At 39.4% G+C, this 16,045-nt stretch overlaps 1 protein-coding gene across 6 annotated transcripts in view; it reads left to right on the top strand.

Annotated features, from left to right (window-relative positions):
* lmo3 (LIM domain only 3) overlaps positions 1-15,770 on the top strand; it is a 42,343-nt gene extending 26,573 nt beyond the window's left edge. For 5 of the 6 annotated variants that reach the window (XM_079869747.1, XM_079869749.1, XM_079869746.1 and 2 more), the window contains 2 exons: positions 6,286-6,411; positions 14,243-15,765. In XM_079869747.1, coding sequence (XP_079725873.1) covers positions 6,286-6,411; positions 14,243-14,348 — 232 coding nt within the window. In that variant the 3' untranslated portion in view covers positions 14,349-15,765. Of the gene's footprint in view, positions 1-6,285; positions 6,412-14,242 lie in introns of all 6 variants that reach the window. The other variant, XM_079869745.1, reaches the window with a different exon arrangement.
* The last annotated feature ends 275 nt before the right edge of the window (positions 15,771-16,045 follow it).

The following is a 16,045-nucleotide window of genomic DNA, read 5'->3' as shown; positions in this document are numbered from 1 at the left end:
GAGGAGAAGACTGCAAGCAATCCTGCGAGAACCACTGAGACTTCCTGTAAATGGTCTGAAAGTCCGAACCATACAGAAAATGCTTTCACACTAGAAACGAACCAAACCTTTGTTCAGTTTGATCCGGACCGAGACTACCTCTTTTCGTCTGACCAAATTTCATCTGTTTGGTCCGGACCGTGGTCCGGGGGAGGTTTCACACCTGTAATTTTGATTCGGATCAAACTGAAAAGTCAGATAATCCGGACCAAACAAGGTAGGTGTGAAAGGGCCCTTAGTCCATGTGTACTAGCTTTTGAGGTTATCTACTGTAAATGCTAGTGTACTTCTAAATGCTGTCAAAAAATTTTTTTAGCAGAACAAAACTCTAAATTCTCTATCGGGAAAATACGGCAAAATGACAGATGACTCATCCTGTACCACGCAGATTTCTGTCCAATCAAATGCTGTCTAAAATGAGAATGTCCCTTCTCCTAAACACAACTAAAATTGACAAGCAAGTAGAAAATCATGACTTTGACAAAACTGAAGCCCATTGGCTTTTTAAAAATAACAACAACAACAACAACAACAACAAAAAAGGCCCAAAAAAACTTTGATTCAATAGGAAATATCAACATAGGACAGAAAACTGCAATAATTAAGCAATTTTTAAAAGTTATATTATAAAATCAATTTTCCTATTAAAAAGTAACATTTAGCTTATGTAGCGAAATAACTGAAGTATGCTTCTTTTTACTGTCGGGCAGGTTTTTTTCCACATAGACGCTAATGATATGCATACATTTTATGCTAATAAATAATAAAATCACTATCAAGTTTTTAACTCAGGATCCAAAACACTTACAGTCGAAATTTTTACGTGAGGATCAATCATCTCGACAACATCAGTAACATGAGCATCAATATTTCAAGATTAATCTAACTTTTTTTTAACTCACAGCACCCCAAACATTGACGTTAAAAGTTAGCGCCGATGCTAACCGCAGACACAGCGCCTCACGGTAGCAGCAAGAGAGCCTGCTGCTCGAGACGCAACAAATCATTTGTCTGTTATTAACCCTGAGCCTGTAATTATGCAGATTGCCATAGATTTTCCCTGGGTGCCGAGAAGTGAGATCCAGGGGTTGCTCTCAGCGTGGCAGGCGGACGCGAGAACGGCCGCGCATTACTGAACTTGCCACATTCATCACTGTGACTGATGGCACAGGCGGCCGGTCCCCGGGTCCCGGTGGTTAATGTAGTGGGTAATTAACTGTCATTTGCCTGGTAATAGGCCGATGATCAATGGTTTGTGAGGAAACAAATTCTAATTCGGCAGCTGATGAATGCACGCTGAGGCCAGAGCGATTGAAGTCGCGGGGGTGGCGGCGGGAGAGAGGAGCAAGATGGAGAGAGGGAGCCACTGTCAGAATTTCAAATGCTTCTGGAGGTGGTGGCGTTATCATGCTTTCTCTTTTCCCTGAAAAAAGGTGCAGAAAGGAAAAAGCAATGCTTTATTTGTTGCCCTTGATGTTCAGAAAATACCCAAACAAATGAAGCGAAAATAATACAGGCCTGACGTTTAAGATAAACATTATGCTTTGCTTTGTTCAAAATCCCATTTACTTTTTTTTTCAATCTTTACAGGCTCCGGGACCCCCTGCCCAGACTCTGAGCCAGGAACCCTAGTAAAAAAAAAAAAAGCTATATTTTCTCCATAATATATTTCATTAAAAACATTATCTACCGGGGTTGTACAGAATTTGAGCTCTGTTTCAATTCAAGAGTGTGGATTTGAATTGAACTGGATTGGCCACACCCGACAGGAAGTTGAATTAAATTTGAATTGAATTGGCAGGAAGCGTAATTTACTGAATTGTAGATTCAACACAGGCAATGTATTTCCTAACATTAAGTGTTCTTCCACACTGGCCCTCAAAAGTTAATGTATTAAACTAAATACAAATTTCTATAGGTGGCATTTCGTACATCGCAGGTATTCAAAACAGTTAAAACTCGAATTTCAGTGCTGCATCATGTTTGCTACCTTAATTCATGTTCAATTCAAATGAAACTGATTTGGAATTTAATAATACTAATTCAATTGTGAATTGATCATAACCCTGATTGCACTGGATCATTACTTACAGAAGTAATTACTTAATAGTTAGAAATTTCATGAAAAATGTAATTATCTTCTCCATGGAAATGGACTTCTCCCAAAATGGCATAGTTTGGACCATATCAGTGCGTCTCATTTCTTTGTGTTATTTGAATCACTTGCATATTAGAGTCCCAGAGGGGTCTCGTTTGATAGAGAGTAATTTACAAGGATTTTGTGTAGCTGGATGAGGATATTGAGGTGACATCGCTCATGCATTTTCCATTGGGGCACTGTCTAATGATTACAGTAAAGCTGCACGCTTGAGCCTCGCTGCTGCGACCACTAGGATAAAGCCTTGTGGAATAATTTAATTGGTGTCTGTTTTCCTCTCATCAAATAGGTGCCATTCAACTGTGAAAAGCCGCTGTGCACCTCCAACACCTTTTGTGTCCAATCAGGTGGTACTGATTGCGCATTCTCTTTTAACTTATGAATCCAGAGCCGCTATGAATTTTAATTTCAAGCTGCCTCTTATGAAATAAAATATAAATGCTATTTTGTAAGCATTTATGTCCAAGTGAGTTTGATTTCCTCCATAATACTATTAAAATATTACACAGCCACTGACCATTGATGGAAAACTGGACTGAGCGATAAACTCAGTTGAACCATGGTACGTTTTCTTCACCCTACAGAACATAAATGGGAAGGCCGGTCTGCATTTGTCTCTGGACACTCAGTTCCTTCTCTTACAGACTGCATTTAGAGAACATGCACCTCTGAATTCATTACAAGCCAAGCACGCTTAATTTGCCGCCTCCCTTGAGAGCCATTAGCGTCTGTGGCATCAAACTGGCAGACCGGTGAAAGACAAGTGGCAGGTAGGGCTTCATCCGTCTTACCGCCCCTCCCCTTTTCCTGTTGGGCTGAGAAACAGAGCTCTCTGAGAGTCTCCTGTACAGAGGGATGGTTACCGCACAGTTCCCAAATATTGAGAGCAGTGGGTCTTTATAATTTTGTAAATTATTTTTAAAAAATTGTAATTATAATTCTATGGAAGTTCTTCACTATTGGTCGACCAATATCTAGAGAACATAATAGGTATATTATTTATCTACACTGCCATTCAAAAATTAATACTTTTATTCAGAAAGGATGGATTAAATTATTAAAAAGTTACTGTAAATATATGCATAATGTTACAAAAAATATCTACAAATACATGCTGTTTTTTTAGTCAGTTAAATGTTCTTTGCTAATAAACATTATGCCACAAACGCTGTAAATAGAGATGAACTTCAAACATTTTTAATCTACTGTTTTATCTGATCCAGCATTTATATTCCAAAGAAAAGTTCACTTTCACCAAAACTCAAGAGTCTCCCTTTTCACATGATCTAACTCAATTAGAAACTTAAAAATAAAGGAGTATGTGAATGTAAATATGAGCCAAGGGTACGCATGTCATTTTTAAAACAAGAGAATAGCTAAAAACAGCAGTCAAAAGGAAGAAAGCAAATCCCCCATTGTATGTCAAGATACTCTCAGCTACTTTCTGATGGATTACAATCCATTTTATAGAAAAAAAAAATACAGTTGGTTCTTTAAATAAAAACACCTATTGATTTCTCTGTGCAGCGCATGTATTACACAGCCAGATTCTCAGGTGAGAGCACCCGTTTTCACTCAATGCCTAGTGTATTTGCAAAGCACATACCTCAAATTCTCAAAGCAAAAAGGCATGACTGTCCTATTCCAGGAAAGGTATTGGTTACTTTAAAATTGCACAAGATGAGACGTTTTGAGCTCACAGCTTGCTAGAGTGGCAAACCTAATACTGGTTTGATTCAACCTGATGACAAAAAGACCTTCAAGCATCATTTTTTCATATGGATATCATCTATCATTCATCAGCTGAAATCCAGCACATTCATTAGTGCATCTTTTCTTTCCAGAACATGCATTAAATACATGCGGCATAAACATTTTTTTTTATATAAGTGAGTTGAACACAGTGAATCTATCATCCTTTTTCTATTTACGTGCAGATCTATGATATATTTAATTGCAAGATGGGAGTGGAAAAAATATGCCTCATCATTTCATCGGTTTCAAGCGCAGGCCTTCTGGCTATGCACTTTTTTGAAAATAGTGGAGACGTGATAACATGAACGTGTCTATATTTAGACAGCTCAAAGGGAAAGACATAATTCCTTTAATTAAATCGGCACCAATCCACAGGACGAAGTCTCGTTTCCTTTCTCCTCTTACCTGGAATGCTATTGGAGATATCCTTCATCGTCTCAAGGTGCGTTCACAGTAGCCCTTAATTTTGTAGGTATTCATGAGAGTACAATCTATCTGCTCAGCTCTTTTTTATTTGCCTGTGGGAAACATAGTTTCTGAAGGTTAATAAACAACCCTGCATATCCCAGGCCCCAAGATCATTTATCAGATTGCGATCTCTTACAGAGCCGGAGAGTGGCATGCAGTTTTATCATTTTAACAACGACGGCTAAAAGTGCCTGAAGAAGTCCGCCTAATAGGTTATTTTGTTATATGATTTCGTTATCAGATATTTCTTTTCCCCCTACCCCCCTTTACTCGGTCTAGGTCGCAGTAGAGTAACAGCCATGAATCCCTAATGAATCCTCTCCGTAATGTCCCGCGAGCAGGCAAGAAGATAATAGGCTCATCCCTGGGCAGCCGCTCTGTGGCGTTAACCTCACCCGGCCCGGCCATCTCCATGATGGTCACATCACACTCTGCTTTTGTGCTTTTATCCATTGCAAAGTCTTTTTCAAGCCAAAATATCATAAAAGGCGCCATCATCGGAAATGGGAAAATTGGAGTAGGACTTGGTATCGATACAGTTTTCCATTTCTATTCACAAGCTCTTGATTCAGCTCGATTCACTTTGTTCAACTGGGCACATTTCAGCTATAATGTCAATTTCATATGTATTCAAATGAAATAAGTTTTTCAGCTAATGCCATGAATTACAAGGTGAACCTTCTAACGTGGTGACAAAAAATATTAATTTAAAAAATGTACAGCAAAAAGTTGCAGATATATTAAATCACCACAAACACTTTTTACTACATTCACACTGTAATTTTTTGGGATTGACAACCGCATGTACTTAGACTCAGGTGTGAGTCTCGAAATATCCAGTTCACACAGCAACTTACAGTAGTGTCTGTATGAACGTGCAACGGGAGTCAAGCCTGTATTCTCTTACCAGGACAATGACCAGTAATATTAAAGTTTGCAATGTCCATAAAACTGAAAAGTCTTATAACTTTTGGCACAACAAGAGTCCAATCGAGTCAAGGAGTTCATCTGTCAAATCTTTATTAACCGACAGCAGTTTTTATATCTGGGTGGAGAGCGCAACATTTGAGTCGAGCGTAGAACACGAAACTGACAAGCAGCTCCGGTGGAGAACAGTGACTGCTTCTAACCCTTCAGATGACACACAGTTCATATCTCTGTCGCTGTAAGTTACAGTAAACCACACATGAAAACCCGCAACACAAGGTAGACACACGTTTGTGCAGTGCAGAGCGGCTCTCTCGCTTTGTATGATGCGACAACTAGTTGTCCAGTCCGGTTCCGTTCACACAGAGGTTCTGACAACCATATTCTGTTGCTGTGTGAACGTGGCCCAGTTAATACTAAGTTCAAATCTCTTGTGTGAACACTAATAATTTGTAAAAGTATTATATAAACTCCCAGGAAAGAGAATAAAAGGTTTGTCTTTTTGGATGATTCATTAAAGAGTTTGACATTTACATTTATGCATTTGGCAGACGCTTTTATCCAAAGCAACTTACATTGCATTTCAAGGTACACATTTACATTCTTATCAGTTCTTGCTTTCCCCGGGAACCGAACCCATGACCTTGGCGTTGCAAACGCCAACGGTCTACTGTTTGAGCTACAGGAAAGCTATAGTTTGAGTCATTTGTTTGTTAATGACTGCTTTTATGTTTTTAATTCAATAAAACAAATCGGTTCATGAGTCATTTGTTTGTGAATCCAACTACACTGGTTGCTCTGTATGTTTTTGAATAACTAAAATCAACCGAGTGATTTATTTATAAATCACTCTTTACAATCCCATTTCAATCTGAGCATTGATATGGTTGATCAAATGATTCTGACCCTAAAACTTTACATCTTTTTCAATCTGTCAGGTTGTTCGGTGTGACAGGGAACTGTGCGGCTTGCAGTAAACTCATCCCAGCATTTGAGATGGTCATGAGAGCCAAGGAGAACGTCTATCACCTGGACTGCTTTGCCTGCCAGCTGTGCAACCAGAGGTTAGTTCATTTATATTCAGTTTTCTTAAACATTTCACAGTACTTAAATGTATGTATCTCTTTGCAGATGTGTTAAGCCCCTTAAAACTCAAAGTTTGTCTTGAATCCAAATCATCTTACAGTACATTTACTACAAGGACGGTCCCGCTTAACCCCACTATCATGTCTTGCTCAAGGGCACAATGGCGATAGGGAATCCCAGCAACTCTCTGGTTCATGAATCAAGACTACTGGGGTTTGAAAAATGACCTTCGGTTAAAAACCCACCACTCTACCACTGAAAGATGGTTTGGGCAGATGTTTTCTTATCCAAATTACATCAATATGTTTACCACAGGTACCGTCTCCCTGGAGCAAGAAGTACATTGCTCAAGGGCAAAACAGTGATATAGACAAAAAACTCTCCAGCCCATGAAACATTCTTCAGGGGTCTGAACTGGCAACCTTCCGATTGCTAGCACAGTTGAATTGACATATTAAACCCCCATCAGATGCAATTTATAGTGATTCTAAACAACAACCTCTGAACCACAAGCCCATTTATGTAACTATCACCCTACCACAAAAACTGGCATAAGACACTTTTGTATCCAAAGTAGCTCATAGTACATCTCTTCATGCCTTGCTCAAGGGTAGTGATGATCAGTAACAAAATAACCCTCAAAAATCACAAATCGCCTCTTCTGGGGTTTGAACTGATGACTTTAGACCAGGGTTCACCAATCTCGGTCCTGGAGGGCCGCTGTCCTGCAGAGTTTAGCTCCAACCAGCTCTAACACACCTGTTTGAAAGTTTCTAGTATGCCTAGTGAGACCTTGATTAGCTGGTTCAGGTGTGTTTAATTGGGGTTGGAGCTAAACTCTGCAGGACAGCGGCCCTCCAGGACTGAGAATGGTGAACCCTGCTTTAGACAGTTTGGATGGTTTAACCACTGAACTGCAACCACAGCTTTGATACATCATTTTAGGCTCAAAAAGAAAGAGGTTACCACAAGTAAAAATGAATTTGGCCTTTATCTGAACTACCTTAAGGCTTTTCTACTACATTTAATTTTATTGCATTTATTTCTTTGTAGGTGTTACGTGGTTACATGTATTTTTTTTTTTTACGTTCTGTTGCCCCTAATCTTGAATATTTCCCTATATATATATATATATCATATATTATACCCTTTGTGTTGAGGTCCATCATATGCTACACATCATGTTTTTACAGTAATTGTCCTATGGATGTTAAAACAAGAATAATTTTAAATTATCTTTTTATGTCAAAATAAATTGCTTGTTGCTGTGGTTCAACATCAAAAACAGACAGCAATATAACACTTAAATATTCTGTGGGCTGCAGTTTTCTTCATTACTTTGGGCAAATTGTGTTGTTTGTCTTCATTCACTCTAAGAAAAAGAGGCCATTTGTCTTAGAATGTGGTCAAATAAAGAAAAAAAACTCATGCATGGGCTGTTCATTAGATACCTGCTTCATACAAACACACAGGTGCCAGAGAGAAGTACACACAAGTGGGGGCCAATTGCAGGATCCGGTTACGCTCAATTAACACCGGGTTATTGTCTTGCCACTTCAGTTGACTGCACGAACCACGCTCACCTAATCTAAGAAGTCAGCTAATCTTCATCAGCAGAGCCACAGACAGGTCCACCCGCTTGCCTGGCATTACAGCCCATTTAGAGCCAGGCAAATCTTTCTTTTTACATTAGGCCAGCCGATCAACTGTTTAATAAAATCTGTGTCAGTCTGCTTTGCACGCTCTGATGAGGCCTCTATGCATCTTTCGTTCGCCCATCACAATTTCACTGGTGTTCACCACAAGATTTATAGCATGGAGCTGGTGCTAATTGCCCATATTTCAGACCGGAACCTGAATTTCCTGTCAGTTTATTCACACTATTGGATGTTTTGCTGGAGAGATAGATGTAGCCTGCATAGGTGTCCTTCACAACAAACATTAAAAAGTATTTGGATACTTACTCCATGCTTAAAAATGTATTGCATTACACAAAAAATATTTATAATTATAATTCCGTTGTAAGTTTGGGGTCAGTATGATTAAAAAAAAAAAGAAAAAAAGAAGTATAATCATTTTATTCTGCAAGGGCGCATTAAAGTGACTGTAAATACATTTATAATGTTACAGAAGTTTTCTGTATCAAAAAAATTATGCACTTTTTCCGTCAAAGAATCCTGTATCATGTTTTCCACTGTACATATACAAACCACTTAAACTTCTTTTTATCCTGACCAAACACAAGAATTTAATTTACACAGATCAGAAAGAACTACCTGCATCAGATCTCCTACAGTCTGAGAGCACCGCATCAACAGCCTGATATGCAAATACCCCCCATTTGACCGAGAGAAAATTCATTTGTCAACAAGCTGACGAGACATTATCTCCACAGACACCCGCCACCCGACATGTCTCAGACACTTTGTTGTTCTGTCAGTGCCTTTCGAGAAAGCCTCGCAAATTTTGATGGACTCCTCCAAAAGAGAAAAGGACGGCAGGGCTTTTCATGATGCGTCCGTCATTGTGACAGCTCGGCACATTACCCGAGTACAGGCTCAGTCCAGTGATGCTCTTTGATAAACATCAACACAAACAGCGAGACGTTGATGGAAGGAGATCCTTTAGAGAATCGCACGGCACATTATTGTTTTGACTAGCCAATTGGGCCTGATTTCAATTTTCCCATTGGTTTTTGTTCTATGCTCTTAGTGCTTGAATGAAAATGATGAATAAATCAGAGGTAAAAGTACTAATTTTCATAGTTCAAGGAAATCAAAAAGAGTTTTATGGCCCTGATATTTGTGTCCAATTAAATGCTCTCAAGAATGAGAATGCCTCGCCCCCCCCCCCCTTCTTTAAAAAGGGGTGTTTTGTTTCGTCGATTGCCTTGCATTTAGCTTTTCCATTTTCATCTTTTTCATCTATCCCCTTTCTGTCTACTTTCATATACATCCCACCCTGCTCTCTCCCTTCTCATTTTCCCTCCTCAAACAATATTAAAGAGGCCATGGCCTTTAAAAGAGCCATCTAATCCATCTTACAAAATGCTCTCTTCGCCATCAGTGACGTGGGACAGGCATTCTGATGCTGGGAGCAGGCTAACGGGTCAGTAGAGGTCACGCCGTATAATTATGCTCCTCCATGAGGATAAGAAATGTCCCGACATTAGCGTTTGATGCTTAAATGATTACAATCAAGCTTTTAATACAGCTGGGCCACCCCTCCTTTTCCCCACACACATCAGCAAGGCCATCATCTCCTACAGAGTCGTTTCATTAGTCAGGCCACACAAAAGCACCATTAAATACTGCCCGTGATTAGCTTGATTTCCACAAAGAGAGTGCTGAACTATGTCTGTCTGGCTCACATATAACACCTCTGAAAACCAGAAACTTCCATATAATATTGTAATGAATCTTTTAAGTGAACAAGTTATTCTTCTTCACTTCCATGCACATCTCATATTTTCTGTTCAAATCTCTCTCTTTTTAAGCATATGACTGCTTGGCTTTTCTTGCCTTCAAACACTAATTAAAACACAAGAAAATTTGATTCTAATTTTGATTCATCAGTTGAATCATTACGCCCCCCTTCACTGAACGAGTCAGTGTTTTGAGTCTGCCTATCAAACAACATTTATATTTAGTTTGTTTTTCCACCTGATAATATTTCTATTATATTTTGGAATGGAATTAACAAAATTTGTTGTTAACAGTTTTAGTTAACAATAACAACACTTCCAATCACTGACACTGAGTGTCATCCATAGAGTATGCCATCATCCCATGCAGCCGGACTTAATCTGGCATGATTATTCATGGGTAGGATATGAATCTGCTCACCTGGCTTGAGGATATATCCTCAGCTTGGTTAACAGGGATTGGGGTGACAGTCACAGCGGTGAGCGCGAACGCAGTGTGTTTGTGTGGTTTCGAGACTCTAGCCGGCCGTTAGCCACAGATCAGCCCTGAAGGGACAGCTAATCGATGAGCCTGTCGTCCGCTCAGACCTCATCAGCCAGCCTCAGGAGTCCCAGTTCCCGGTGATGAGCCCGGGACGCGGCGCTCCGAGGCCCCATGGGATTGGGAGAAGGCCGAGGCCTGGGCAGCAGGGCAGGGAGTTCACCGGCACGGGTCACCGTCCTTGACGGAAAGTCTGAAAAGGCTGAGCCAAATTGGGCTGCACGTGCTCTGGGACTGCAGTAACTAAACGACACCACAGACAACAGTCTCATCCCCTCAGAGATATCTGCAAACCTCAGTTCTTGCCATCAGTCGTTAGAAGAAACCATGTGGTTGCATTGCAGACACTGCGGCAAATCCACTCTATTCTGTCGGATAATGTCTTGTTCACATCCAATGACGTAGACGTTCTTTTTCTCCATCCATAGACCTCCCTCTGTGATTCATTTCCTCTCCCTTTTCCCTCACTCTTTCAAGTCCTCTCTCCTCCACTCAGCTCCAGCATGTTATTTCACAGAAGAGGAATGTTACTACTCTAGTTAACACAGACCTCAGAGGCAAATAGCTGACGAAGCCATACATCATTAAGTCCACTGCCTTGGAAGCCATCTTTTCTTTAACAAGATGGGTCTCAATAGACATATTCATCATTACTGTCACACCTGAGGAAAAGAAGAGAGGCGGAGGGAGGGAATGATGTAGAAATGAAGGAAAGAGAATATAAGGGAAAGATGGGGAGAATGTAAAGATATTGTTGATAAAAAAAACTAACTAGCTCTGTCAATCAATTGAAATGTTATTAATTTAATTGATTTAGTTCATCAAATCAAATTGCATTTAATTGCAAATATAAATATTTGTTGAGAAAATTAAGAGCATTCAACGACTTTCTTTTAATAATAATTTATTTTCTCAATGTTAACAGTAACAACTTATAATGAATAATCAGTTTATGAAAATCATTATTTTGGCAGACAAAAACATTCAAAAGACATTTTTTCAGTTTAGTTTTTCAATCTGATGCAAATTAAAGGGCCATTCGCACTATTTTGCATGTGGTCAGCTACAAAATTACAAAATATGGGATGCAAAATTTACACAAATATTAAGGTGGTACTTAAATGGATCTGATGGTAGGGAAAAAATGAGGTTTTTTTCTTTATAATGAGGTTAAATTTGTTAACATTAGTTAATGCATTAAGTATCATGAACTAATAACAAATCATGTTTTTACAGCATTTATTAATGTAGGTTAATGTCAAATTCATGTTCATTCACTTGAAATGTTAAAAATGTACGTGTAGAATTCAACCAATTTTAATAAATGCAGTAAAAGTATTTTTCATTGTTAGTTCATGATCCTTAATGATTTGTTAGCCTAACTAAAGCTAACAAATTGAACCTTGTCATAAAGGGTAGGCACATTTTACCAAAAATGATTTAAAATAATATCTTAAAATGCATAATTTGCATATAGGTCGGGGGGAGGTAACCGTGTTCATGCTTTCATCACGTTATTTTCTTTATAATTAAATCACGCTTAATTAATGTGTTAAAATGACAGCCTTAGAAAACACATAAAAAGCCCAGAATTTACGGTCATACCTGAGCAAACACTATATCAAATGCATTTACTTTTTTCTCCTCCACTTGATGGGAAATACTAAAAAGCAATTAAAGCAATCTGAAGTTGAACTCATCTGGGAGGAGAGATTGAAAGGGGAGGGCGAGGGGGGCGCATCAAGCTAAGGGTAATGTAGGTGCTCGGAAACATGTGGCGATCGGTAATGACTGCACGAGTAGAAAAACGGAGGGCAGCACAAGGGCATTTATTACCGCTACCTCTGATGGGCTGACTGCAATATCCTCGTCATAATTGGCACACAGATGTCACAAACGCTGTTGACATTTCACCAAGCAGAAACAATTTGGCGCTGCGAAACGGGGCGGCGACGAGGCTAAGAGGGAACAGAAAACACAGGCTGTAAATAAACACAGAGAGATCCTATTAGTCGAGAAAGCGAGAGAACGAACGAGCGAGATGGAGGTGCTCAGAAGAGGAGGTGGAGAGGGCCAGGATGTCAGAGAAGACAGACACTAATGGATTCCTGGCAAGAATGTGTCATTTAAACAGGACGTTTTTATTGGAGTGAATGACACCATTACATTAAGCACACCTCTGCTTTGTGTTAATCACCGTGTCAACAAGCACGATTAATGGATATTACTTGTTGATACTTGGTCCAAACTAATGGCTGCACCTTCCTGCTTGACACTGCCATGCATAACGAATAAAAAAAAGTTTTCCGGAGTGCATGCAAGGGAGGGAGGGAGCCGTTTACAAAGTAACCTGGCGCTCGCTCATTATATTCAACAATGGCGGAAAGAGTAATGGCTCTCAGATCTGGTTTCAAGGAATATTGCGGGTTCAACACAAGTTAAGAGCCTCACTTGTGGCATAATTCTGATTACCTCTAAAAAAAAAAAAAATCTGGGTTAACAACGGAAGTAAATAGGGACAATTCGTAAATGTTAAAATTCACAGTTTTAATGGTGTACAATAACATATAAACAATATGATTTTAGTGTGAAAAGAAATCGCTACTAACCTGTTTACTAACTACTAACTTTGATTCCATGACCATGTAGAACCTAAAATGACTGTAAAAATTATTTAACAGCTCAAATAATACACGCATTTTAACAGAATATTTGCCTTTATAAAATGAGCTTCACATTTCTGCTTTAAAAGCCTTCAAAAATGTCCCCATTCACTTTCATGGTTAGTGCATCACTGTAACCTTGATCTTTGCTTCTTTTTTCTTTAAAGAAAACGAGGGACGAGCCAAAATTATTTTATCTGGTAACTAACAGTTATGCCTCAAAGCTTCAAGCTTAAAGCCGCGAATGGAAGTAGCAACAGATCCTTTCTTCCATATATTTATAACGTCAAGTTCATCTGAGTGAATTATCGATTATTGAAAAAAATAAGTAGGGTGGGAACTTGGTTCAGTCCACTCGTTGTTGATTAGTAGGAGGCAGATATGAATCAGAGCTTGCAGATGTTTGTAAGAAATGGGTGGGGTTTATGCAGACAAAATGATTGGAGAAGTCTCTCGAGTCATGACACTCAAAACTAATTAAAAAAAATAAAGCATGCATAGATGAATCATTCACAATAAGATCAATAACGTTCATTTAGAAAATCGATTTTACATTTCATGCCGACTTGTAATGAACCCCTCTTACAATTCCTTTAATACAGCGTCTAATGTTCACCAAACGTTGCATTCCCAATACAAACTTTTAATCATTAAAATGGTACCAGAAGACACTCAAACGCATTGTATTCCTCCTCGTCCACAGGCAGGAGGGTTCTGTAGGCAACACTGGCCAGTAGACACGAGCGTTCGTTGGCACTCCGACCTTGTCGAACTCTCGCTGTGAGCAAGATAAGCGGCCCTCAGGACGGCTAAACACACAGAGCTACTCGCTCTCGCTCTCGTTCCCTCTGCCGCCTTCTTTGTCTCTCTCTTCTGCCTGACCAACATAATCTTCTTTCCAAAAGGTCAAGTGAGACAGCGGCCCATCAGGCAGTGCTAAAGCCTGCACTCCGTCTGTGGGGTATATTTATGAAACAGCTGCAGGTAGAGAAGATGCTAGGTGCACTCTGGAGATACTCTTTCCAGACCAGCCGATGTGTCCGCAGGATAACGTACGCTAATATTTGAGGGGGCGGAATGCGGCTCTGTGGGGAAGCCTGCAACTTTTGCTAGTAATGAGTCCTTCTGCGTCCCTTTCGAGTTACGTAAACACCATGTTTCTGTTTCTCGCCTCCATGCAGGTTCTGCGTCGGAGACAAGTTCTTCCTGAAGAACAACATGATCCTGTGCCAGACAGACTACGAAGAAGGACTGATGAAGGAGGGTTATGCGCCGCAGGTCCGCTGACCACCTCCACTACCCCGCCGTTTGCAGTTGGGGAAAGAGCTGCGAGAGGACCTGAAGGGGACATACAATCAGACACAAAAGCACTAGTGTCCTCTCCAGCCCATGTCCCCATCACATTGTATATACGAAGAGCCCAAATAAGGGATGGTGTACTGTACAGATTAGCCATAGAGACGTTTTTTTGTATGTGGGAGAGCATTTGAAGACGGACCAAGACTGTGGTTCTGTTATAATGACGCTGCCTGACGGCTCAATGTCTCAATGGCCCGACTTTTGTGAACACAAACATACAATCCACTGCAAGACCTCTGTCCGAAACACAATGATGCCATTTCAATTGCTTTACAGGGTGAAGACCACATAGTTTAAAAATATATGTAAAAAATCTGTATTTATTGGCGAACAAGTTTGCGAGAAGAAAAGGAGCCATGTCAACATAATTACTCAGGTTGAATGAGTTTCCTCACTGTCCTTTCAATTACAATTTATTTTTCGTTTACATTGCGTCTTAACCAGCGACAAGCTATTTGGAATAAACACAATCAGCCAATCAGAAGAAATTTGATGTTTAAGCGTACAGGTCTGGGAACCAATGAGGTTTCACAGTGCTACCGAGCACAATGGCACAGATATAAACTAAATGTCCTGGCTGTTTAGGACAGCTTGGCGAAAGCTTCACAAAATCGCACCTGGTTAAAACACGGTGTTCGCTTTACTACCAATCTTTGGGCTTCGACATCTTCAACTTTCATTAGTGACATTTTGAAAAAAAAAATTACCCTGTTTTATACCTCAAAATGCGAACTCTAGGAACATTTGGTTTTGGCACATATGTAATGTGGTTTTGTGGGTTGGGAAACGATGGGTTTGTTACTGTCTTCACTGTATTTATTTAATAGGCTTTTCATCATTGCGCGTAATTCAAGGCTCTGTCCACTGACATGTTTATACTTGAACTGAAAGACAGCTTAGTCACCAAGCATCTCCTCCAGACATGACGAACGTCACATCGTATTTTTTTGTGCGGCCCATCAGCTGACATAATCCTCTTTAAACATAATCAGGTCGCATAATTTAGGAGCACGTGAATACCTGGTCGGAGGATGTTTGTTTGTTTACTATCGATTCAAGGCGACACTCAAGCGCAGATCACTACTGAAGCCTACAATGTTGATAATCTTTTTATGGGCTATGATTACCTTTGGAAACCGAGGGCATAGTCTAGAGAAAATATGAAGACAAACTTAATTTGTATATGGTGGTTGTACATATTTAAAAAAAAAAAATCCTTTTTGCTTGCTATTGTATATGGATTTTCTTTTTATGTGTTATTCAGCATGAGATGTTTATTTTTAGGACGTGTACATACTGTACTGTAATCATTTTAAGCACAAATGTAATACAGTTTTATTGTGTTAGCACTGTGTGGTGGCTTTCTTTGTGTCTTTTGTTTTTTCACAAAAAGCATTTGGCACTTTCCACAAATGGTACAAAATAGAACGTGAAGCGCTTAAGTAAAGATTTTTTTTTTAGTTTTTGCCAAAATTTTTTATTAAAACATTTAATTACATTTAAATATATACAGTACATATTTTATTAAAAGTAATTAAAGAAAAATATTTGTTTGATTTGTATTTATTTATATAACTTGGATAATAGGATTGAATGGTTAAACTGAAATTGTCCAAATTATATTG

Source organism: Squalius cephalus, assembly GCF_949319135.1.
Source record: "Squalius cephalus genome assembly, chromosome: 4".
Taxonomy (NCBI): Eukaryota; Metazoa; Chordata; class Actinopteri; order Cypriniformes; family Leuciscidae; genus Squalius; species Squalius cephalus.
Note: the sequence above shows the minus strand (reverse complement) of the source record. Positions and strands in the feature narration are given on the sequence as shown.